The following is a 25056-nucleotide window of genomic DNA, read 5'->3' on the forward strand; positions in this document are numbered from 1 at the left end:
GGAAGGAAGGAAGGAAGGAAGGAAGGAAGGAAGGAAGGAGGGAGGGAGGGAAGGGGAGGAGAGGGAAAGAAAGAAGAAAGAAAGAAAGAAAGAAAGAAAGAAAGAAAGAAAGAAAGAAAGAAAGAAAGAAAGAAAGAAAGAAAGAAAGAAAGAAAGAAAGAAAGAAAGAAAGAAAGAAAGAAAGAAAGAAAGAAAGAAAGAAAGAAAGAAAGAAAGAAAGAAGAAAGAAAGAAAGAAAGAAAGAAAGAAAAAGAAAAGAAGAAAGAAAGAAAGAAAAGAAAGAAAGAAAAGAAAGGAAGGAAGAGAGAGAAAGAGAAAGGGAGAAAGAGAAAGGGAGAAAGGAGAGGAAAGAAAGGAGAAAGAAAAGAAAGGAAGGAATGAGGAAAGAAAAAAGAAATGAAGCATGAAGAGAAAATGTGTGTGTAAGAGAGAGAGAGAGAGAGTCAGAAAGAGAGTCAGAAAGAGAGAGAGAGAGAGAGAGAGAGAGAGAGAGAGAGAGAGAGAGAGAGAGAGAGAGAGAGAGAGGGAGAGAGAGAGAGAGAGAGAGAGAGAAGAAAGAGGAGGAGGAGGAAGAGGAGGAGAGACAGAGATACAGTTATTATCCTGAAAAAGTAAACTGGGAGTCAGATTGTGAAGGCCTTGAAAAACTAAGCAGAGGATGTTTTCCTATACAAGCAAAGAAGAACTACGAGGGCTGTGTGGAGGGTGGCTTAGAGAAAGGAGAATCTGAAAATGAAGAGGCTGTTGCAGGAGCACAGATGAGAGGGGGTGAGGGACACCTGTTTCACAGGTCACTAAAGACAATGTTTGTTGGCAGACAGGAACTCCCAGAATCTACCTACTTAATACCCTGTAGAGCCAATCTGACCCGTGATATCTCCATCTGACCTTCTGGGGAAGGAGGAGGGTAGAAGCATCATAAGAAATGACTGTGACCCAACACCCTGAGGACCGGAGTTAGTCTTGGGCATACGAGCCAACAGTGAGATACTAGGGTTACTAGGCTGGGCTGAAGAGGACAGAGCTAGTTATCCCGTTCTGGCCTTTGTGGATCCACTACTCTCAGCCACTTTCTGTCTTTTCCATGGAGCATGACTTTTTCTCTAGTCTTCTCTTCAGGAAGAAGAGTTTTCCTTTCAAACCTACCCTAGGAAGACAGTGGCAAGATGAAGTGCTTCTCATGTCAATCCCACCCTGTTCACAATCTGTTGTATTTGCCCAAGACGAATCTGGAAGTTAAAAAATCAGTAATTCTCATTTCTAGAGTTCTGAGCCCCCACTCAGAAAAACTACTCTGGCAGACATAGATCAGTTTGTTTCTCTGTCTTTCCCTCCTCGGTCTGTCTCTCAGCCATGGAACCCTGGTCAAGAAATAGAGCCTGGGGGAAAGGCTTGTTTGTCTCTCTCCCCCCAAAGTCAGACACTAGGAAGAAAAATCAGGAAGAGAAAGTAAGGAGAGACCTCAGCAGCAGGGTGGTTCCACCGCTTTGCAGCTGCTCCTTGTGACTCCTTCCTAGGCCTTGTCTTGGGGTCCCAGTATTTGCCTCTCATACCTGCCCCATGCAAATGGCAGCTGTTGCAAAGGTCCCTCTCCTCCTCTCCCTGGAATGCACTTCCTGGAGGTGGTAGCTTGGCTTGCCAGCTGGACACCCTGCAGTAGTAATGACGGTTTCTGTTTCTCTCCCTGGGTTCCCATTCAGCCCCCTGAGTGGTGACTCCCAGGGCTCACAGCACCCTTGCACCTTCTGCCATACTCACCTTCAGCTCCACACTCAGGGGACTGTGCTAGGGTACCTTTAACAATTTACTCTCTGGGGGAAAACATTTTTTTTCACATAACAAAGTTTTAAATTGAATTAGCATTATTCAATTTTTCTTCATCACTTTATTAAGCTTAAACAATCAAGAAAGCAACAAATCAAATCTGAGTTTGTAGGATTTGCAGATTTCCAGGTTTAAATGCTCACACTGAACTTCTTAGCAATTCCTGAGCAAGTTGGGATTGGTATGGGAGGGGATCCCTTCAATCACCTCATCTTCCCATTGGCTTCCTGTGGTGCCTTGAAAGGAAACCCTTCTTCCGGAGGAGAAGACCAGAAAGTCATGCCCAGTAGAAAAGATAGAAAAAGTGGAGTCACTAATCTCCTCTTCATCCCAGCTGAGCAACTCTGGTATTCTCCTGCTGACTCATTTGCCTAAAACTAATTCAATTCAGTGGATTCCCCCTTCCCCCCAGTCTGGAAAGTTTCAAAAATATGAACCAAGTATTCTCTGTCTATAGCTCTGAGCCCCCATCTTGGAAAATGACTGGCAAATTCATACAGAGACACGTTTTTCTCCAAGTCTTCTCCTTGATTGTCTTTCTCAGCTGCATTTGAGTGATGAAACATAAATATCAGTAACACAATAATTAACCACTTTTATCTTAGTGAAAGTGGTTTTGAAGCAAAAAGAGAAAGTAAAAAAAAAAACTCTTAAGAAACAAAACTAGGGGAACAGGCACATCTCTCTCCCAGAGAGCAAGAGAACTGAGAAAGCTGGGAATCACCAATTCTGTTCTCAGCAGCATGAACAGTTCCAGGAACTCTGTATCTGCTCCATGTGGCTTCTTCCTTGATTGGCCACATGGTCCTGGTCTTGATGTCCCAGCTTTGTCTCCCCCTAGTTCCTAGCCCAATTTTTCTCCTGGTAAGGAGGACAATGGAGGTGGCTCCTTTCCCAGAGCCCCTTCCTCCATACTGTGTCAAGGCAAGCTCCTCTCTCAAGACTTCTTTTATGTTCCCCCTTTTGGGAATTCTTGGGAATGGAAGAGGGGCTAGTTGTCTTCTCGAGGATCAACTGAGGGTATGCCCAGAGGAGTTTTGTCCACCAGGCCTAAGAGGTCTGCCAGGTCCTTCCTCGGAGAAGCTGTGGGAAGGAGGGAGTGGAGGGATTTGTAGCCCCATCCTTGTTTATTTATTGGTCCAGACCTGTGAGGAATTCCCAGTGTGGAAACTTCCTTCATGCACCTAGATTGTGTCTTATCTCTGACTTACTAAAGAGTTGCCTGGGACATTAGGGGTGAAGTAGGCTGAATGCAGGTCTTTGGGCCCCAAAGCTGGCTCTCTGTCCCCCATACCACACCGTCTCATTCCTATCTTACAAATGAAGAAACTGAGCCTCAAGGATATGAGGTAGCCAGCCTATGGTCACACAGCTATTCAAGGGAAGCAACAGGACCTGAGAGTGCAACTTCTGGCTCTGCCCCTCTACACTAATAGTGTAATCTCAGGCACAGTATAACTTCTTGGCCTCAGTTTCTTCACCAATAAAATGGGGGGGGGGGTGAGGCTCCTTTTAGTTTTAGATCTTGGAGGCTACATGTAGAAGGGTTAACATTGCCATTGAAGATCAGGGCCCCGTTTGAAAGACTTGTAAAGTGAGGCTGGAAAGGGCCATGTTTAGCCTTTGCTCACTCCAGTCTCAGCCTCCTGCACATCGACTCTTTGGGGCTGCACTACCCTGGCTTCCACATCCCACTTGTCATGACTGTGGACATGCATACGTGGCTCCATGGGGAAAGGGGGAGGAAAGATGTCCCTTTTCCCCCTCTCATTATGCCCCAAATGTAGCAATCTCCTTCCAAATGGGAAAGATGACAGGGAAATGGAATTCCCCAGGATGTCAGGGGTGGGCACTGGGCTGGGCAGACCGGTCCAGGGCCAGGGAGTGGGAGGAAGGGATGGGCACGAGGATAAGAAGCCCTGGCACGCAAGGAGAAGGAGCACAGATAAGGGGCAGAAAGATGTCCCTGAGAACAGACTTCTGGCAGGAGGCAGACCACGGGCCCACCCAACACCCTGCACTCTGCTCCATCAGCCCCCCCCCCAGTCCCAAAGGGCAGGACCCAGCAGGAAGTGGGGCAGCTCTCACACTAATGGGCTACATTGGCTAAGAGAAGGAGGCTCCCAGGTCTAGAGGGTCAAGGGGGGCCCAGATGTTTCTGGTAGGATTTGCCCACAGTGGCCCCCCGTCCTTTCCTCTACTCTGCCCAGCTCCTTCCTCCCAGCTCTAAATATCCAGGGTCCCCACCATGGCTGCCCTGGCAATGCCCCAGGCTCCACGCCTCCTTCCTCCTGTGTCCTCTCCCTTCAGCCCCTTCTCCCTGTTCCTGGCTCCTCCATTCGAGGGCACAAGCATGTGGTGGCCACATTCAGGTTAACTCAGCAAACATGGGTTATAGGAAATGAGCAGATGGAGAGCTGGAAGTGGCCAGGAGGGTGGAGGGGGGCTTCGAGAAGCCCCTCCCCAAGAGAGTCTTTCAGCTTCTCTTTTCTCCTCTTTGACTGGCCCCAGCAAGAATCCCAAGCAGAGCCTCAGACAGAGCGGCAGCACAAATTTAGGGTGGGCTGGAGGCACGCACGAGGCTTCTGCCCCGTGGCTGCCTGGTCACGAGGACCAGCAGTCGTGTCGCTGCCTAGCAGGGGATGGGGGGCACAGATCCTGATGGCTCCCATCTCTGCAGTACTCTGGGGTTTACCAAACTCTTCAGTCACCCTGAGAAGTAGACAGAGTCTAAACTGTCCCATCCTGTTTCCCACTGAGGAAAAGAAAACCCAGAGATGAGACATGACTTGCCCAAGGTCACACAGCCAGGACTCAGCCCCTAGTCTCTGGGCACCCGATTCAGAGCTCCCTTTACTGCACCTCGATGCCTGTCTTATATCCAATAGGCCACGGCAGCCCACAAGCTGGTAGGTATGCTCTGGGGAGAAAGAGGGTCAAGGGGGATGAGCCCCCAACTTCCTGCACAGCCCAGGCCTGACCTGATCCCCCTAACTCTGGGGACCAGTTTTCTGCTGCCCTTCAGGGCCTTTCCCCTCTCATTGAACTGCCTCCCCCCTTCCCCAGGCCCTCTGGGCTCCTCTGGGACAGCTGCTGGTCTGGGGTGCTTTGCAGGAGTTGTGTTCCTCCTAACCTCCAACCTTCCCTTCTATTCCAGGACCAAGATAGACAGCTGGGAGGCAAGTGTGGCTCTAACTGGAGGTGGGAGATCTGGGTTTATTCAGCTGTGGGAAGAGGGCAGCAGGGAGATGGAAGCTGGAGCCAAGAGCTCATTCCCCTGCTGGATCTTGTAAGAGTTTCAAGGTCTGGCCTGCCAGCAGAAAGAAGAACCTGGGTTTGAATCCTAACTCCTCTGAATCTGAAAACTCCTTTGAATCCTAACTGATCTGAGACCTTGATGGAGTCAACCCCTGTTTCTGGGCCAGGAGACTGGCTTCTTTTATAAAAGGATGGAGAACTCACTACCTTCTGAGGTGCAGGTGCCCACGTATGCACACACACACACACACACACACACACACACACACACACACACACACACACAAGCTGCTGGGGAGGTTTTCTTTCCCTATCATGGAATGTGCATCTCTCCAGCCACTCTCCCCTCTCCTGGGTTCTCATTTCACCCCTGGGGGGCCAAGCAGAACAAGGCTAATCCCTCTTCCCTAGGACAGATCTTGGCTACAACTATGATGTCCCCTCCAAGCCTTCTCTTCTCTGAACTAGCCATCTCCACCCACTCTCAGATCCTCCCATATTGGGGCTCCAGTCCCTCCACTGTCACCTCCATCCTCTGGACTCTTTCCAGTTTGTCCATGTCCCTCCTCAGAACTAAGCAGGATATGCCCGTCAGACCCCAAGGTCCCCTACAAAAACTGCCCTCCACGTTGGCATTTTTTGGCTGGACCCTTTTAACTATTCTGAACTGACCTCTCTGTATTGTGCCCAAACCCATGTCTCTCTATCTTGTTCCCAAAGACACCATCAGCCTACAAACATTTATTTGGTGTCCATTACATGTCAGGGACCATGCAAAGCACTGGAAATAGAAAGAATGGCAAAAGGCAGACCCTGCTCTCAAAAAGCTCACCATCAAAGGAGAGGAGACAATGTGCACACAACTATGTTGTTGTTGTTCATCCTTCATTTCCAAGAGGACCAATGATATCACCAGGTGGGATGACAAGAGATATTCAGGATAAGGGCAGCCAGGCGGCTCAGTGAACAGAGAACTGGACCTGGAGGTGGGAGAATCTAACTTCAAATCTGGCCTCAGACACTTCCTAGCTCTGAGACCCTGGACAAGTCACTTAACCCCAATTGCCTAGCTCTTTAAAGGCTCTTCTGCCTTAGAATTTATACTTGGTACCAAGTCTAAGCAGGTAAGAGTTTTAATAAAGAGAGAGACAAAGAGATAGAGACAGAGAGAGAGAAAGAGAGAGAGAGACAGAGAAGCAAAGACAGAGACAAAGAGAAAAAGAAAACAGTGACAGAGAAACCGACAGAGACTGTGACAAAGAGATAGAGACAGAGAAAGAGAGACACAGGAGAGAAACAGAGACAGAGAGAGAAAAAGAGAGTCAGAGACAGAGAGAAATACAGGACAAATGGGAGGTAAGCAACAGAGGGAAAGCATTGAAGTCAAGAAGGATAAGGAGAAGCTTATATGCAAGTATGTACAAACCAGATATATACAGAATAGATGAAAGAGAGAAGGGGACCATGAAAAGTTTCTTGGAACAGCTAGATGGTACAGTGGCTAGAGCACTGGGAGTCAGGAAGAGCTGAGTTCAAATCTTGATTCAGATACTAGCTGTGTGACCCTGTCCATCTCTGGGCTCTCCCCTGCCTTCCCCTCTGCCCTCGGGAGCTGCCCACCATGGACTCGGGTTTGCTGATGAAGGACCCGAGGCTTGGGAGGGAGGGAAGGCTCTCCCCTTGGCCCGCTGGCTACCAGATCTGCCTCCAACAGAGCTCCGACATGGGCCGGACCCAAGACGAATCCTACACTAGCCAAATGGTGGCAGCGCCCGGCCAGACGCGGTGCCTAGTGGGTGTTCTGCATCCCCGACTTGAATCAGGCCCCGGAGAGCAGAACTCTGCGGCCGCTAGAGGAACAGAATCCTGTTCTTGGAGTCTGGGAGGCCTGAGTTCCAATCCATCCTCGGGCACGTCCTGTGTGGCCCTGGGTAAGTCACTGAACCTCAGTTTTCCTCCAGTTCTTCGACTGTAAAACGAGCATAATAATGACACCTACGCGCCAGGGTAGCCAAGCTCAAATGCCGTCACATTCCTAAGGCTCTGGGCCTCGAGGCTGGCCCAAGGCAGGGACTGGTTATGGTCGTTAGCCTGGGGCTGGAGACCCGACAATAACTGGAGCAGGGTCAGGATCGGGGCTCCGGAGCATCGCCCCCAGCAGCCCTGCGAGGACAGCTAGAGGAGACGCGTGCGGCGAGGGGCGGAAGATAGTGGGAGGAGGCCAGGAGGCCGGCCTGGCGGCGTGGCGGGGGCGGGGCCAGAGCGGGGCGGGCCAAGATCCCGCGAAGCGGAGCCGCGGCCCGGCAGGGCGAGCAATAATCACAGCCGTCGCCGCCACAGCCGCCACAGCCGCCCCCTGTGCCCGGCGGCCGGTCCCCGCTCAGAACGGACCGAGCTCCCGGGTGAAAGAACGGACGGACAGACTGTCGTGCCCGGTGAGTGACCCTCCTTGGGACCCCGCCCTCCGCCGGAACTGGCCGGGCACTGCGAGGGGTGAGCGCAGCCTCCTGGAGGGGCCGGCCGAGCCGCGGCTCTGGGCACTCCGCGCCCAGCAGGGCTCTCAGGACACGGGCGCGGGGCTGGAGGAAGCCAGGCCTCCGTCCTCAGGAGAGCCCCTTCCGAACGGGAACCTACTTCAGCAAGCGCGTGGGGTCCGAGAGGCGGACGGGGCGCGGGGGAGAGCTCCAGGGCTTCCCGTCTTAGCTCGGCCACAGTTTTCCTTTCTGAGGAATGGGCGCGATCCCACCTCTGCCTCGTAGGACTGCGGGGAGCCCCTTTCTGAGCATATTATTCCTTCCGACCAAGTGGACTCCTTTTAGCGTCCTTCTTATTACTACCTCCCACCAGCATCTTCGACAGCCCCAGGCTGAGCCTCAGTTTCCCCCTCTATAAAATGGAGCGGGGGAGGGGAGGTCGGTGAGATAATGCCCGGGGCCCCTGGTAGCCCCAGGTCATCCTGGGGCCCTCCAGGGCCTACCCCACTCCGAGTGACTGGACTTCATGTGGGCGGGGCTGGGCAGGGCTGGGCTGGGCAGGGCAGGGCAGGGCAGCCTTCCTGGAGGAGGTGTGTTTGAGGCAGCTCTTTGGAAGAAGCTGAAATCCATGGAGCCTTAGAAATAGACTTTATCGGGGAGGACTCTGAGGCCCCAAGCAGGGACTGGACTTGCCCCAAGCCTTACAGGAAGTTAGTGGCATCTGGAGATTCCCAAGTCAAGGCCCCCCTCCCCCTTGCCCATCTGGGCTTCCTAAGTGAGGGGACCCAGAAGCAGGGGGGATGTGTTGTCTGAAGCTGGGGGAGGCCACACCAGGGGGTGGCCAGAGGAGGCCAGTCATGGTGGGTGGGAGGGCCACTTGCAGCTTCCCCTCCCCCAACCCTCTGAGGCAGGCCAGTCTCATGGTCTCCATCCTCCTAAAGGGGAAAACGAGGCCCCATGGGTGACGGGGGGGGGGGGGGGGGGGGGGGGGGGGGGGGGGAAGGGGGGGTAGGGGGGGGTTGGCTCTGCATAGTCAATATGAGCTGCCGGGACCTGAGATACCAGGGAATCCATGGCACATTGGGAGAAACTGAGGCCGGAGCAAGAAGAGGGACTTGCCCTGGTTCCTGTGCCCAGCTGTCCTATCTCCCAGGCTTGAGTTTTCCCCTCCAAAGAGGCCCTGGAAGGCCTTAGGGAGAAAGAGAGCCGCCCAGAGGCCCACTGAGGGAGTCTCAGCGGAGGAGAGGCTGTCTCCTCCCTGGCTTCCTTCTGGTATGGGCCGGACCCCACTGGGACGCTGAGAATGTAGGGAAGGGCCGTGAGGCAGGAAGCAAGGGGGATCCTTCCCAAGGCAGGTGCCGTCCCCTCTCGGCTCCTTGGCTTCACCCCAAAACACAGGAGGGAGGGAGCTGCCCTTACTTTACAAGAAGGAAACAGGGGTGAACGGAGAGGATTCACCCCTACCCAAGATCCCCAGCGAGGCCCAGTGCATTATTAGCACCTGCTTTGTGAGCGGGCTCTGCTCTGTGCCAGGCACTAGGGGAACAGAGACCAGGAGAGGGCCGACCTTCTCTGGGCTTTGAGCAGAAGGCCTTGAGCTGACAAGCTGTTAGAGCCCTGTGATTAGCCCCCCACCCAGCGGAGCTCACCCAGATGGCTCATGGACTCTGGCCCACTGAGGCACTGACATGGAATCCTCCTCCCCTTCCCCAAAAGGCTGGTGACTAACTCCCAAAGGGCGGCACGGGAGGGAAGGAGGGCTGGTGCTTCTGGCCAAGGGGGGCCCCCAGCCTCTCCCCGAGGCCGATCTCCAGTGCTGGCCACTCCGGAGGTCAGCCCTGGACTCTTTCCGACAATGTAGACGGCTCTCTCTCTCAGAGCCTCAGTTTCTCTGGCTATAACAGAGACGATTAGTCTTCCCACTCTCTGCGTTCCAAAGGTTTACGCTTTGCTCACTTCCGAGCTTTAGAGAAAGGGCCAGGCGGACTCACGACTCTTGGCCTTGCTCCTCTTCCCTCCTCAAGCTGGAACATTCGTCTCCTTCATCCTTCTGCCCCCTCACCATCACTCTAGACAGAGCTTTGCCCAAATCGACCCACAGCCTCTGCGGGCCCTCCCAGGGCTTCCCCAAAGCTCTCTTTGGACCTTCCTGCTCATCCAGCCCCTCTGCTCTGGGCAAGAAGGCAGCTTGTCTTTTAGGAGGCCCCTCAGGGTGCTCTTAGCCGGCGGGGACCTCTCCTCCCTGCACCCCCCAAGGTTCAGCCCCTGGCCCTTCTTTAGGGGCCTTCCCCGTCTCTCTCCAGAGGCTGCCTGGGTCAGAGAAGTCAGAGCTGGCTCCTGCCCACCCACCAGGTCCCTTGCCCGCATCAAAGGAATTCGGGAAGGCAGGGGAGGGATGGTGTGCGGTTTGTCTTGGACTCACTTCCTTGGGGCTTCCCTTCCTGGGAAAGGCCCAGAAGAGGAGAGGGCAGGATTGTAGGGTTGAACCTGGGCTCTGCTTGGGCGGGAGGGGGGTGTGTGTGCCAGCCAGCCAGACTGTCTAAGAGGCAGTGCTCTGGAACGGACGGACGCATGAGTGGTCCCAAGCGATTTCCAACGCTCCCAGCTGCCCTCCTTCGTAAAGGAACGAGCCTTGTCAGCGTTGTTGCTGGAGTGGCTCAGGGGGATGATGCCCTCAGAAGCAGGGACTAGTCAAGGGCATTTCTAGGGGCACTTTCAGCTCCAGGGAGGGAGAGGAGGCCCCCCGGGAGTGGATAAGACCCACCCATCTCCCACCCACCCCACCCTGAATCACTAGGACCCCACAACAAGGGGAAACAGCAACAACAACCAGGCTTGCAGGGCTTGGCTTGCTTAGAGAATTGATAGAAGGCTCCGGTATCCCCTGGGGGTGCCCAGTGTGAGGGCTCAAGGCTGGGGACTCAAAGGGGAGCCTAGGAGAGCTATGCCCTGTGAGCCCCTCCTCAGAGAGGACAAAGCTGAGTGAGCTGAGCCCTATCCAGCCACCTGATCAGGATCTCTGCGCTGGTGGCAGCCGGGAGAGCTTACGTGAGCCAGACACATCCCTCTGTCTCTCTCCACCTTAGCCTGCCCCCCCTGGCCCCCCAGCCCCACAGAACCCCCATCTTGGGGGAGACAATGCCTCAGAGAGGAGAATAAGCTCTTGTAGCTTTTTGAAAGGGGTTTTCTTTTTCTTTTTAAAACATCACCGTCACTTCTCAATAAATGCAATCTGCCCTCCCCAACTTTTGCCCTGAAACAAAGAGTAACAGCTGAGCTTGGGGGGCAGGGAACAGGGAGGGAAGGGCAGGCTCATAACTGACTGCTGCATCTCAGAGATGAAAGGAATCTTAGAGGTCCCTTTGGCCTGCCACTCCCCCCAGCCACATTCCTGACTGAAAACTTCCAATAAGGGTTCAGCCACGGTCTATTTGAAGACCTTCAGTGATGGGGAGCTCACTCTCTTACCAGGCAGCCCCTCCACTCTGGACTAGCTCTTATTTGTCCCCCAGGGCTCCTGTCACTGCCCTCTGGAGCCAAGAAGAACTAGGTGCCTTAGGACAGCTAGATAGCCTAATGGATAGAGCACTAGAGTCAGGAGATCCTGCAGGCAAATCTGTCCTCAGATACTGCTTCCTGTATGAGCCTGGGCAAGTCACTTAACTAATTGCCTAACCCTTGCCACTTTTCTCTCTTGGAATTGATACTAAGAAGGTAAAAAAAACAAAGCCAAAAAAGAACCAAATGCTTTTCCAATCAGCAGCGTGTGCTGGGCTCTGGATGTGGAGATACAAACATGGAGGCTTCCATTCTTCTGTATAGTATGCACATAAGAAAATAAGTATGAGGGAATTGGAGGTGGAGGTGGAGTGGGGAGTAGCTGGCTGAGAGGAGGACAGGGATGGCTCTTTGGGGGAATCTGGCCAAAAACCAAAAGCAACTTCTGAGAGGAGAGTGAAAAAGGAGGGAGTGTGTGCTCGGCATGACTACCAGCTTGCTCCAATACACGGAGGTAGTAGATGTAGGGTCCAATTTGGGGAAAGCTGTTATTCACCTGTGACCAGAGCACGTGAAAGGGCGTCAAGGAGTCAAATGATGAAGGATCTTCAATGCTGTTTCCTTTCCCCCATCCTCAGCCCTCTCTCAACTGGCCTCCTTGACATCTGCCAATGTGTCCGCCATTTTTAGCTCTTTTCCCTTATCCCTCCTCAGCCCTTGGGATGGAACGCATGGACCCAGAATGGAGAAAGTATGCAGTGAGGTCTGAGAGTCAATCAGCTTAGCCCTGGAGATCCAAAAAGGGCAAAGTCTCCACCCCTGCTCTCAAGGAGCGCCCATTCTAATAAGGGAAACAACACACCAATGACGAGGAACCCAAAAGATGGATTGGATGGAACTGAATCCAATGGGGAGAGGCAAGGGGAGCTGGAGAAGCCTCCTACAGAAGGGGGAATGTGAGTTAATTCGTGAAGGAAAGTAGGAAGCCTAGGTGAGGAGGGAAAGCATCCCAGGCATGAGGGACAGGAAGGACAAAGGCAAGGAGATGGGAAGTGGAGCACTGGGTTTAAGAGACAGAAAGAATGCCAGTGAGGCCAGATGGCAGGATAGACAGAGGAGAGTAAATGTCTAAGATTCCAAAGGCAGGTCCTTTGCTCACGTGTGATTTTTCCCTTTAGTTCTGGGTTTGTTTTTTTTTTATCTAGGGATTTTGGTTTTACGTTACAAAAATGATCAACATGAAGATATATTTGTGTGATCATACATGACCCTCTCCAGAAGGAGGGAGGGAAAGAGACGTTTTGGATCATCTAAGTCAGAAAAATTATGTAGAAATTTGTTGTAGTTTGTAATTGGCAAAATAAAAGATCTTTATAATTAGAAAAAAGAATTAAATAAATGAAAAGAAATGGGAAAAAATGCCCTTTTTGCCCAGAAGACTTCAGTGCTGGAAGGCCAGCGATGATCGGGTTTGTAGGAAAATGAGTGCTTGGACTCTAATAAATACCGTCTGGTTCTGTGATCCCCGTTGGCTCCACCTGTACCTTCCCCTGCTCAGGAATATGGGGTGGGAGATAAGAGGGAGACCAGGGAGAGCCATATTTCTTTTTTCTTCTTTTTTTTTAAACCCTTACTGTCTCCCTTAGTATCAATTCTAAGGCAGAAGAGTAACAAACTCTAGGCGATCAGGGTTAAATGACTTGCCCAGGATCACACCGATAGGAAGAGTCTAAGGTCAGATTTGAACCCAGGTCCTCCTGATTCCAGGCCTGGCATTTAATCTACTGTGCCACCTCCGCCCCTGGAGCTATATTTAAATAGGTCAGCCTTTGACATAGAAAGGAAGTGAACTGTCCAGACCCAGAGTCAGCAGATGTGCCTCCATAAAGCTTCTGCAGAGTCATTCGCTCCCCCAGCCCCCATCACTGATGGAACATGGGGTGAAAGGGATAACCAAGGATAGCCTAGTCCAAGCCTAGAGGACAGTGAGTTTGTGGGAAATCAGGCCCCTTGGATGAGTCCAAAGGAGCTTGAGCTCAGACCCTGCCCTGGCAGCTTGCAGGCTAGGAGAGACCTTCCAGAGAGGAGTATGTGAGAGCTACCCAGAAGAGCCGCTATGGATACTGGGTAGACCGAACCTGCAGGTGTTAAAAGGGTTCCAAGCAGAACAGGCTAAGAGCAGGGGCAGGGTCCGAGGCTAATCAGGATCCTGCAGGTGAATCAGCACCGAGAGACGATAGCCAAGGAAGGGAAGGCGCTCTTTGGCTTTGTTCAAGTCCTTCTGGTTAGGCTACAAGTGGAGGCACCACAGATAAGGCACCGAAAGGGAAGGGCCAGGAGTCTGCAGCACCTGCTTCACTGGAGTCCCCAAGGCAAAGCCTCCCAAACTGGAGAACTCAGTGGATAGAGAGCCAAGCCTGGAGACAGGAGTTCAAATCTGGCCTCGGACACTTCCTAGCTGTGTGACCCTGGGCAAGTCACTTAGCTCCCATTGCCTGACCCTCACCCTTCGTCTGCCTTGGAACCAAGGCTTGGTATTGATTCTAAGACAAAAGGTAAAGGTTTTTTTAAAAAACAAAAGCCTCCTGAAACAATGTCTCAAGTCCGTGTCACTTGGGATCTACTGAAGGACTTGGGGACATTTAACGGGGTGAAGAGGAGACTCAGGGGTTCATGAGAGCTGTCCTCAAGTATCTGAGGAGCTGCCATGTGGGGGGGGGGGGTGAGCCAGAACCAGGAGCTCTCTCCAGAGTGGAGATTTGGGGGTCCTTCTCTTTTGGGGAGATGCTGAATGACCCCTTGTTGGGGATGTGACAGGGATTCTAGGACTAGGTGGCTTCTGGAAGGTCCCCTGAGGCTGCACTTCACTGTCTCTTCGTTCTCTCTTATCCAGTGCTGGGTGCCTCGGGTGTTTGCTAGCACCCTTCCCCCTTGGCAGGGAGAGGTACTGCCTGATTGTTGATCTTGTCCTCCCAGCACTGAGCCGGGCTTTGCCACACATTTGCTGATTAGAGTCTTCCTGGGTGAGGAAGCCCATCCTTCCCCACCATCCCCACCACCCCAAGTATGGAGCATCCCCCGATGGAATGCTCCCACCAGTCCTCCAAGGCGGCCCCTCCTCTTCCCCCCACCTCCACCCCCTCAGCCTGGGGCCCACACATCCTGCTGGGCTCTTTCCTCTTTAGCCGGAAAAACCGGAAAGAGCTTTTTGGGCAGAAAGGTCCCTCCCCCATGCCCTGGGAATCCCCGGACCGGACCGGAAGAACGACGGGATATCCAGGAGGAAGTGTCCCACTGCCAACCAACACAAAGTACAGGCCAGCTGTGGTCAGTGATGGCCATCGTGTCCAGCCCCCCACCTAGGAACCCTCCTGCTCACAGAGCTGCAAAAAAGGAAGATGATGTTCGGCATCTCTGCCAGGCAGGGCCAGGTGTCTGTGTCGAGGGTGGCTGGCCTTGGACCTGGTCCGTGGTTCTGATGTAGCCCAGGGAGAACGGAGAAGGCAGAGAGCCAGACTGTGGCACGGCCTGGGGGAGATGCACAGTTTCCATGACATCCAGCCCAGCCCGTCTTCATGGAGCTCGACTTCTAGCTGGGGGCTACTCAGCCTCTGCCCAGACACCCGGTGTGCAGCCGGCACGCTGAGGGCATCTGAGAGGGCGCAGTCAGCTGCTGGCAGACGTTGGAGCGAGGCAGGCAGTGGCCCAAAGGAAGTCCTTAACAAATGTAGAATGTGGACTCAGTCCAGAAAGCTTCCTGTAGGAGGGAGTATTTGAACTGGACTCGGAAGGATGAGCAGGGTTTCATTATGGGGGATTGGGGAAGGGCAGACATTCCAGGTTTTAGGAAGATATAAACAAATACATGGGAGCCGGAAATAACCAGCTCAGCAATGTGGAGCTAGAAAGAATCTTAAAGGGTCATTCCCACCCCCACCCCTCATTTTACAGATGAGGAAACTGAGGCCCAGGGAGATATCATAGGATCCTAGAGGCCAGAGAATTAACACCTGCCATTTTACAGATGAGGAAACTGAGGCCCAGGGAGAGATCATAGGATCCTAGAGGCCAGAGAATTAACACCTGCCATTTTACAGATGAGGAAACTGAGGCCCAGGGAGAGATCATAGGATCCTAGAGGCCAGAGAATTAACACCTGCCATTTTACAGATGAGGAAACTGAGGCCCAGGGAGAGATCATAGGATCCTAGAGGCCAGAGAATTAACACCTGCCATTTTACAGATGAGGAAACTGAGGCCCAGGGAGAGATCATAGGATCCTAAGTCTTAGAGACCAGAGAATTAAAACCTCCTCATTTTATAGACGAGGAATAAGGCCCAACGAGGTTTTAAAGGTCTTTGAGGGGGGTCACACAGAATGGGGGCATCGTGAGCTGCCCAAGCTGGAGGGTATTTGTGAGTGTGGGGCCTGAGGGCAGGGGCTAGCTGCTCATAGCTCTTCTATTTCTTGCAGGCCAGAGCTGCTCCGGCCACTCTGCCCAGCGATGGCTCTATGCCTGAAACAGGTATTCAACAAGGACAAGACATTCCGGCCCCGGAAACGCTTTGAGCCAGGCACGGAACGCTTTGAGCTCTACAAGAAGGCACAAGCCTCGCTGAAGTCCGGGCTGGACCTGCGGGCCGTGGTGCGGCTTCCCCCTGGTGAGAGCATCAATGACTGGCTGGCAGTGCACGTGGTCGACTTCTTTAATCGCATCAATCTCATCTATGGCACGATGGGCGAGTTCTGCACGGAGGCCAGCTGCCCCGTGATGTCGGGTGGCCCACGCTACGAGTACCGTTGGCAAGATGAGCAACAGTACCGGCGGCCCGCCAAGCTGCCTGCGCCCCGCTACATGTCTCTGCTCATGGACTGGATCGAAGGTCTCATCAACAACGAGGACGTCTTCCCCACCCAAGTGGGTGAGTGCCCCGGCTGTGGTGGGAGGGAGGCAGAGACTAGGGGAGCCAGCAAGCCCTGTGGGGAGAGGAAGGAGACGGGGAACAGACACAATTCTGCGCTGGGGAACCCATGGTCTGAATGGGGACAGCTACAAGTCCAAGAGGAGGCACGGCTCTGCCCTGGGAACCCCCCAGACTTAAGGGGACTCTGGACCTGGAATCTAGGGAGTTTCCTGAGGGCAGGACAGTGACTCTTCCATCAAATAACAGCCCTTGAGTTGCAGATAGAGCTCTGGAGAGGGAGGCCTGGGGCTCCTGGGAAGAAAGAATGCAGAGTGTATTCTCCCCCTTGTAGCCCCATCTTATCTCCTCCGCCAGAAGCTGGGCCTCTGGGGATCTCCTGCTCACTCAGTTGCTGAGGTGCCTCTGTCCTTGGTCTGCTGGGGTGGGGGAAGCAGGAGAGGATTATCTAAAAAAGATGCCAGAGGCATAACCGCTTGTGAGGCCTCAACCCTGTTCCTTAGAGATCCCAGTCCAGCTTCCTCTCTGGGGAATGGAATCTCCCTGTGGCTTGTGGACTCCTTCGGGGTTGCTGTAGGCTTCTAGGCTCCACCCTTCCCATTCTATGATGTGAGCATAGAAACACTCCCTTTTCCCTAGTACTTGGCCACCATATTGGTTGGCAAGATCATTGGGCTGCATTGTGACTTCCCAGTGGAGTCTCTCCACTCATTCCCTCGAGAAGTGATTTTCCTTGTCAAGGTTAGAGAAAGAATGAGAAAGGGAGAGCTTAGGGACTCAAGGAGAACCTGGAAAAGCTTGGAAATGGCTGAGGCCAGAGGGAGATAAGACCATGCTGTTAGAGAGACCAGGGAGATCTAGCCTAGAGAACCAAAGGCCAAGTGCAGGGATATGGCCTAGTGGTAGGAGGAATGATGATTTGGAGTCAGAGGATGTGGGTTCAAATTCTACCTTTGTCATTCACTGCTTTGTCACCTTGGTCAAGTTGCTTCCCTTTTCTAGACTTCCACCTTATTATCTGTAAGGTCACTTCTTAGTGGCCTCCAAGGTCCTTGGCAGCATAAGAGCCACAACCCCTGTCAATGTGACCTAACAGGGGTCACTGGCCCAGGAGATCTGGGATCAGCTTGTTGCCCAGGTCAGGCCTACTTTGGAATACTAGGTTCATTTCTGGGCATCAGATTTTAAGAAGGACTTCGATCAGGGGCAGATAGTTAGCATAGTGGATAGGGTACCAGGCCTAGAACCAGAGGACCTGAGTTCAAGTCTTGTAGCTATATGACCCTGGACATGTCACTTAACCCTGTTTGCCTAGCCCTTGTCCTTCTGTCCTAGAGTTGTCACTAGGACAGAATGTAAAGGTTTAAAAAAGTGGGAAAAAGGAGGACATTAATGAGCTGGAAATAATCCAGAGGAGGGTAGCTTGGATAGGGAATGACCTTTGGGTCCATGTCATAGGAGCATCTGTTGAAGGAATCAGAGATGTTTAACCTGGAAAGGAGAAGCCTCAGGAGGACACTAGAGCTGTCTTCGGGTATCTGACAGGCTTTGATATAAAATTTGTTCCGCTTGGCCCCAGAAATCAGAACTAAGAACAGTGGAAGGAAAAGGGTTGTTGCTTAGATACCCATTTAGCCTGGATGCCAGGAAGAACTTCCTAAAGTGGCCTGGGCTGCCTGAGGGAGGGAGCACCCCCTCCCTGAAGGTCCTGAAGCAGAGGCAGGACAATCTCTCGTCAGGGATGGAACAGCACAGATGCCTTCCTGGAGGAGTCAGATTCCACGTCTCTGACCTCAGACAACAGGCCTGGTTCATCTCCGGACCTTGACCCAAAGTCTCCCACTTGGTAGGGCCTACCAGAAGTTCTGTACCGTGAGCAGAGCCTTAGAGAGCTACTGCCCATCCGTACCAGAGAAGAAGCCCCATATGGGACCGTCAGTTAGATACCCAGCAAGGCCACAAGACCCTGCTGGATTCAGGGCCCATATATCTGGTGTCCTGGTCACAGTATTCTCTTTACCAGGCTGGATAATCCCAGTTGTAGGGGAAAACAAACTCCATGATGGCTAGATTCCAGGTCCAGGTGGAGACGGTCTTTCTCCCAGCCTCCAGCAGCTGAACCAGTCACTCCTTCTCCAGATCCCTCCCCCAGAAAGCTATCTCAGGCCACTTTTCTTTCCAGACTACAGCCAGATGGTCTTTGGGCCCTTGCTGTAGTGTTCCTGCCTCCCTTCTTGTCTTGGGTCACACTTCCCTTGAGCCAATCATTGGCCTCCATCCGTCACTCTGACCCTCACCTTTTCTATATACACATTTCATGTCACACCCATCAGATAACATTGATTTCTAGGAAAACATGGGTGTAACCACTTACATGGAAGATAACAGAACCCTAGACTCCCCACTGAAACCATTGGCTTCTGGTGTAAAAACGCATCTACATCTCCACCAAGTGGCCATGCAGCCTTTACTTACATGTCTGCTGTGATGCAGAGCTCACTACTTGAGAAGGCTATCTACGTAGCACAGTGCTGAAAAGTCCTTCCCAATACTAAACAGAAATCCTGACCACTGGTTGTATCATGATTTGGCATCAGGAATAGAGGAAGGAAGCCTGATGGTTCAGTTCAGCAGCCATTTATTAAGACATATGGTGATGGGTGACCCTGGACAAGTCACTCTCCACTCAATACTCCAGTGACTGTGGACATTCAGAAGATGGGAGGGTCTGAGGTGAAGCACGATGAGTCTGGTTTAGGACAATGTGAGTTTGAGAGAGAGGAAACTCTTCTGTCACTTAGTCCCGACTTTCTGGAGCAGATGGAGTCAGAGGTGGACTAATTAGAACTAGAGAGTAGAACGGTCTCTGAAATGTTGGGAAGAGAGAATAGCTGAGACAGAAGCAGCATGGAATAAGGGAAATGGGCAAGCCTGGAAGTCAGGAGGGACCTGTATTCAAGTCCCAGATGATACTTACCAGCTATGCAAGTTTGGACACATCACTTAAGTTTTTGGAGCCTTGGGTTTGTCCTCTGTAAAATAGGACTAATAATCCTCAGTTTACCTACCACAGAGGGTTGTGGGGAAAGCACTTTATATATTTTAGAGAGATTTAAAAGTAGGAGCTATGTTTTAGAGGTGATTTCCAGCAGAGGCTACAGGTGAGTACTGAATACTATCCTTTAGATTTAGAGGTTCAGGGGGCATGGTAGGGAGGGAAACCAGACTGAAGTGAATTGAAAAAAGATTTAGAAATGCTATTTTTCCATCTGGTGAAATGGCTAAGGGCGTTGATGGTCTTGGCTGCCATCTTGCCAGTGTTGAAGGGTAGGACCTGTTTAGTTTGGATCTTTGTATCTGTTACCTGGCACAGTGTTTGGCACATGGTTGTTGTTGGTTTTTTAAGTCATGTCTAAGTCTTGGTGACCCCATTTGCAATTTTATTCGTAAAGCTGCTGGAGTGATTCGATATTTCCTTCTCTAGCTCATTTTAGAGATGAAGCCAACAGAGTTAAGTGGCTTGCCCAGGGTCACACAGCTAGGAAGTATCTAGGCTGGATTGAACTCAGATCTTCCTGACTCCCAGCCCGCACTCTATCCACTGTGCCATGCTGCACATGGTAGGCACTTAATAATAGATGATTTCTAAAAAATACTATTTTTACATTATTTTTGTGAGGCTCCCACTTCTTTGCAAGATCCCCAGTATCCTGTTCTTCCTCAAGATAATGAGCTTGGAAATGGGGTGGAGTGCACATGAGGAAACTATTGTACAGGAGTCCCATTGTCCAAGATTCTGGATATCCCCAATTCTAGATGTCTAGGGGTCTAGGTACCCAAGGATCTAGATGTTCAGGGATCCAGATGTCTAGAGGTCCCTATGTCCAGGAACCTTGGTGTCTTTAAAAATTATTAATCAATAATAATATTTAATAATAAAAATAATATTTAATAATAAAAATAGTTATTTCCCCCCTAATTATGTGTAAAAACAATCTTTAACATTCTTTTAAAAATTTAAGCTCTAAATTCTCTCTCTCCCCTCCCCTTTCCCTGAGACTATAAGCAAACTGATATAAATTTTATATGTGCAATCATATAAAATATTTTCCCATATTAGTCATTTTGTGGAAGAGATTATAAAAAAAAAACATAGTATGTTCTAGTCTGTATTCAGACATCATTAGTTTTTTCTCTGGCAACAGATGGCATTTTTTCCTCATGAATCATTGGGATGGTCTTGGATCCTGGGGTCTTAAATGACTAGGGTTCTGGATGTCCAAGGATCCAGATGTCCAGGGATGTGGATTCTTGGAGCCACATGTTCAGGGGTATACATATCTGGGGGTCTGGATGTCCTGGGGTCCAGATTTCTGGATATTTGGGGGAATCTAGATTCCAAAGGTCCAGGTATCCAGGAGCCTAGATAGCTGGTGATCTGGATACTAGGGATCTAAATGTTCAGGGAACTAGATATCCTGTGATCCAGATGTCCAGAGGTTTGGATTCCAAAGGTCTGGTTGTCTTGGGGTTCAAGTGTCCAGAGGTCTAGATATCTGGGGGTCTGGAAATCTGAGGGTCTGGATGTCCAGGGGTCCAGGTTGTTAGTCAGCTCGTTCTCCTCCATCACAGGGGTTCCCTTCCCCAAGAACTTCCAGCAGGTGTGCACCAAGATCCTGACACGCCTTTTCCGTGTCTTCGTCCATGTTTACATCCACCATTTTGATGGCATCATCGCAATGGGTGCTGAGGCTCACGTCAACACCTGCTACAAACATTTCTATTACTTCATCCAGGAGTTCAGCCTGGTGGACCACCGGGAGCTGGAGCCCTTGGTAAGACTGGCCTCAGGCCTTGCCCCACAACAGTACTTTAAGACCTTGCTGCCTCCTTACCTACCATGTCCTCTTCTCCAGAGCCTTGAGGCCTGCCCTTACCCCAACAAGCCTGTTATTATCACAATTTCGTGAAGGAGGAGACTAAAGGCCCCAGAGCTTAACCAATTGCCCAGGGTCACAGAGCTAGTCTCTGTCAGGGCCAGGCTTTGAATCAAGGTCTCCTGACTTCATGTCAAACTGCCTCTGGAGGGTTCATTTATTCATATCCGTGGGGGGTTTGGGTGACCCCAGAGGCCATGTTTCCCCACCTGGGGTGACTGCCCACTTCTCTGTGGGCATTTTGTTGGCTGGTGAGGGCAGTAAGGACCTTCTCTTCAGGCCTATCCATGCATGGTGGTCTCATGCATCTGTATTTGGGGCTTGATGTGGTTTGCTGTGAGAAAACCTAATATGAAAACTCTGACCATGCCAACTAGATAAATGGGGAGGCAGAAATTATTCTGGTTTTATAAGGAACTTTCTGTTACCGTGTTATTGCCACAAACCTTCATGAGGGCCTGAGAATTCACTGAGATCGGCCCCAGGGCGCAAGATCATAGCCTTCTCCAGGGAGAGTTGGGCTGGGGGCTAGGGTGGGCAGACAAGCTTTGAGGCCTACAGGCTCCTGACCCTTGTCCATGCTTTTGACATTCCAGAGAGAGATGACAGAGAAGATCTGCCACTGAGCCCCTAACTACCTGGGGAAGATGATGACCTTTGGCCTGAGCTCCTGGGACCTGACTGGGGAAAGGCAGCCCCCCTCATGACTGTGGCAGCCACTCTTCTCCTCTGGTGTCCTTCCCCTGAGGCCCTCCAAATACCAGTTCTCATTCTCCAGAGTCTGCCCACATTCTCTCCTGCTGCCAGGGGCCAGGGAGGACAAGGCAGGAGGACAGACAGAAAGGAAAGGGATGTGCTTCAGAAAATGCTGGCGGGGAGGGTGTCATGAATTGGAAATTTCCTGGGGGAGACCTCTGCCATCCTCAGCCCAAACTTGGACAAGGCCCCTGCGCAGGGCAACACCTCACCAAGACAGTGCTGGGAGGGAAGGGGTGGCGTGGAGGGATCTTCCTGCTCTTAAAGGTCCCCAAAGCTGACCCCAAAGGTCCCTCTCCAGACCTCAAGAAGCCATTTTCAGGGGAATAACCACAAGGCTGCTAGCTTGCTTGCTTGCTTCTAGCCAAGATCTCTGGGTTGTAGTCTGAGCCTACTACTGCTTCTCTGTGCTCTTTGGGGAGTCAGGAAGCTGCCCGATGAGTGTCCTTACAAAGACTTCTTTGGGCAAAGTCAATCTGGGCTCATGAGGCGACAGAGACTAAGGCTAGCTGTTTGGATTGTGATCATTCTCGGTTGAATTTGGGCCCAGAGCTGATGGCAGAGCTGGCCCTTTTGTCAGGGAAAACCACTTTCCCAGGATTCTTTGCTGCTTGAAGCTAAGGGGTTACCAGATAGAGAAACATGGAGGAGTGTGTGCATCTGGCCCAGGTTCCTCCTTCTCAGTCTGTATACTCCTGCACACCCATCCTTCACATACAACATGAAGACCCAGTGGGGTTGAAGGTGGAGAAAGAGTGAATGGAAGAGGGGGCAGCCAGGTAGCCTGGTGGATTGAGAGCCAAGCCCGGGTTCAAATCTGGCCTCAGACACTTCCTAGCTGGGTGACCCTGGGCAAGTCATTTAACCCCCAAGACTAGCTCTTACCACTCTTCTGCCTTGGAACCCATGCACAATATTGATTCTATGACAGAAGGTTAAAAAAAAAAGAGTGAATGGGAGAGAGCTGAGGCCTGTTGATGGCCTACTGAGCTCTCCCCACTTTACCTCCTGATTAGATGCCACTAAGTCCTGCCCATTTATTCAGCCAGTCATTCCTGAGCCTCCCCCCCAACTCTGAGCCAGGCCTTGCCAGGGGGGACCTGTGAGACAGAGCAGAGCCAGTCCCTGCCCTCAGGGAGCTCTAGGTTTTAGCTTCTTAGAATGCAAGATCTCAGCAGAGCTGTGGCCCACCTACCTTGGAGACTGATGGGACCTTTGCTGGGACCAGAGCCAACCCAGGGAGACCCCATCCCCTGAGACCTGAGCCCGATTGACTTTTGCTGTTCCCAGGGTCTACTCAGTCTAAGGACATTGAAGGAAGCCAACTCAAGGGAGGGAGGGCAAAGTTTGAGCCCTGAGGGGATTCCAGGAATCCCACCTCTCCACCCAGCCAAGCAGGGGATTGGAATCACCCTTTGCTGGGGTCACTGCTGAACCGGAAAGAAGGGAAAATTATTTTTCTTAAGGGAAAGAGTGTATTGTTTTTATTTTAAACAAAGACAAATAAAGAAGAAAGACAGTCTGTGTCTGGCCAAAAGGGCTCCTTTGATGTCTGTTGAGGAAAAAAGCAAGACCTGCTATATTCCTAGGGGGTGTCTTGGTCTGAGATCCTGGGCCCAGGCTGCTGTGGCTCCCAGTTCCACGGTGGGAGGGCTCAGCCTGATCCTAGGAAGGTCCTGGAGTTCTGACCTGCTGGGGTTTCCTTCCACAGGGACTGAGGAGAATAAATATAGGGGCTAGCCCCCGGGAGAACTCTGCATGGGAGGAATTTAGAAGGGAGCCCTGGTCTTGCCTCCTAAGACTGGCCAAACCCAGGCTCCAGGCCTTTCTATTCCTCTCCAAGTCATCACTGATCCCTTCTCCCTTTTTCAGGGCCTTGCTCTAGGCCTGCTGACACAGCAAGCAAACCTTACAGGCTCAGGTATGATTTGCTCCTGTTTTTTTCTGGGCCAAGGCCAGGCTCCCATTCCCTGGGCTGAGGGGCCTCAAATCACTTCCAGGAGGTGCAGTGAACCCCGAGCCCTAGAATCTCTGGGCTGGAGGGAACCTCATCCAAAGATCCCTTTGACAACAAGTTTACTTATCATCCCTGACTAGGGCTGGCTTCTCCACCGAGCTGTGTAATCCATCCTCTTGGCAAGTTCTACCAAGCCTTCATCTGGGGTAAATCTATCTCCACTCAGCCTCGGGCTCCTCTCCCCCTCTGCCGGGTCTGCCTCCCTGAGCTGAGCAGAACACCCAGGAGGCCCCAAATACCAGAAGGAAGCTCTCCTGTCCCTCCTCGGAGGGAAGGAGGGAGACATACCATACCAACAGGGATCAATCCATCCAGGATGTGAATAAAGTCAGTGATTCAGAGAGTGAGGGACCCCTGACAACTGAGGGAACCAGGAAAGGCCACATGTCAGAGGGGGTACACCTGGGGGGAAGGAGGAGGAGAGGGGAGAGAGAGAAACAGAGGAGTTCTGGGATTCCATCAGTGGGGGATGCTACCCATACAGAGAAGGGGGGGCTCTGAAAATACTAATTTGTCCAGGATCCCCCAGCCAGTCTCTGTCAGGGGTAAAAGCTGAACTTGGCCAAGTCTTCCTGGCTCCCTAACAGTCTCTCTCTTCATTATAATCACTCTGCTGATGGAAGCCCCCAAGGGGGCTGGGGGAGTCAGCAGTCCATTCTCACTGGCCACCTCTGAGGCTCTTCCTGCCCCAGGAGGCCTGCTGGGGTCCCACAAACAGCTGGGGAGCCTGAGGACAGGCTGGCCAAGGGGTTTTAAGGCTCAAAGGAGGGCCGGATGGAAAACTACTGGCCAACCTCATGACTTGGTTTGTCTTGTGCAAGAGGAGGAGGTCGAAAGGGGGGCGGGAGGGGACTTTGTGCTGTCACAAGTTATCTCTGGAAGGATGTTGCAGGGCGGAGGGCTGGGAAATGTAGGAGTTCCTGGGAAACAGAAACTTTAACAGAGAAGCAAAATGAGACACAGATGAAATTATCTTGTAGGAGGTCATGAGGTACCCCAGATGGAGACCCTTCCAGGGAGCCAAGAAATCCTGGGATCCAACTTTGCTGCATGAGGCCAGGCCAGCCACTTACCTTCCTTCCTGATTTCCTCATCTGTAAAATGGGGGTAATAACCCATTCTCTTCTGGGAGTGTTGTGAGGATCAAATGAAACTACCTTCAGGGTCACTCTTCCAAGCCCCTCTCATACGTAAAAGGTTGAGGCCCCAGAGAACAGCTGGCTCAGCTCCATTCAGGGTTCCAGGGATAACTTGAAGTGTGGTCTCTTTTTTTCCCCTTCAATCTTTATCTTCCATCTTAGAATCAATAGTGGTTCAAGGGGGTTAAGTGACTTGCCCAGGATCACACAGTTAGAACACACCTGAGGCC

The 25056-nt window shown here is 51.9% G+C and overlaps 1 protein-coding gene across 1 annotated transcript; it reads left to right on the forward strand.

Annotated features, from left to right (window-relative positions):
- The first annotated feature begins 7355 nt into the window (after positions 1-7355).
- Positions 7356-23207, forward strand: MOB3C (MOB kinase activator 3C). Its single transcript, XM_001362821.4, has 4 exons — positions 7356-7517; positions 15529-15977; positions 20610-20812; positions 21511-23207. The coding sequence occupies exons 2-4, from the start codon at positions 15560-15562 to the stop codon at positions 21538-21540; spliced, it is 651 nt and encodes a 216-aa protein (XP_001362858.1). The 5' UTR covers positions 7356-7517; positions 15529-15559; the 3' UTR covers positions 21541-23207.
- Positions 23208-25056: the final 1849 nt, after the last annotated feature.

Source organism: Monodelphis domestica, chromosome 2 (genome assembly GCF_027887165.1).
Source record: "Monodelphis domestica isolate mMonDom1 chromosome 2, mMonDom1.pri, whole genome shotgun sequence".
In the NCBI taxonomy this organism is placed as follows: Eukaryota; Metazoa; Chordata; class Mammalia; order Didelphimorphia; family Didelphidae; genus Monodelphis; species Monodelphis domestica.

Coding starts and splice junctions, on each gene's coding strand:
- MOB3C (XM_001362821.4), top strand. CDS start 15,560: ATGGCTCTATGCCTGAAACAGGTATTCAACAAGGACAAGACATTCCGG. Junction 15,978..20,609: donor CGTCTTCCCCACCCAAGTGG/GTGAGTGCCCCG, acceptor CCTCCATCACAG/GGGTTCCCTTCCCCAAGAAC. Junction 20,813..21,510: donor ACCGGGAGCTGGAGCCCTTG/GTAAGACTGGCC, acceptor TTGACATTCCAG/AGAGAGATGACAGAGAAGAT.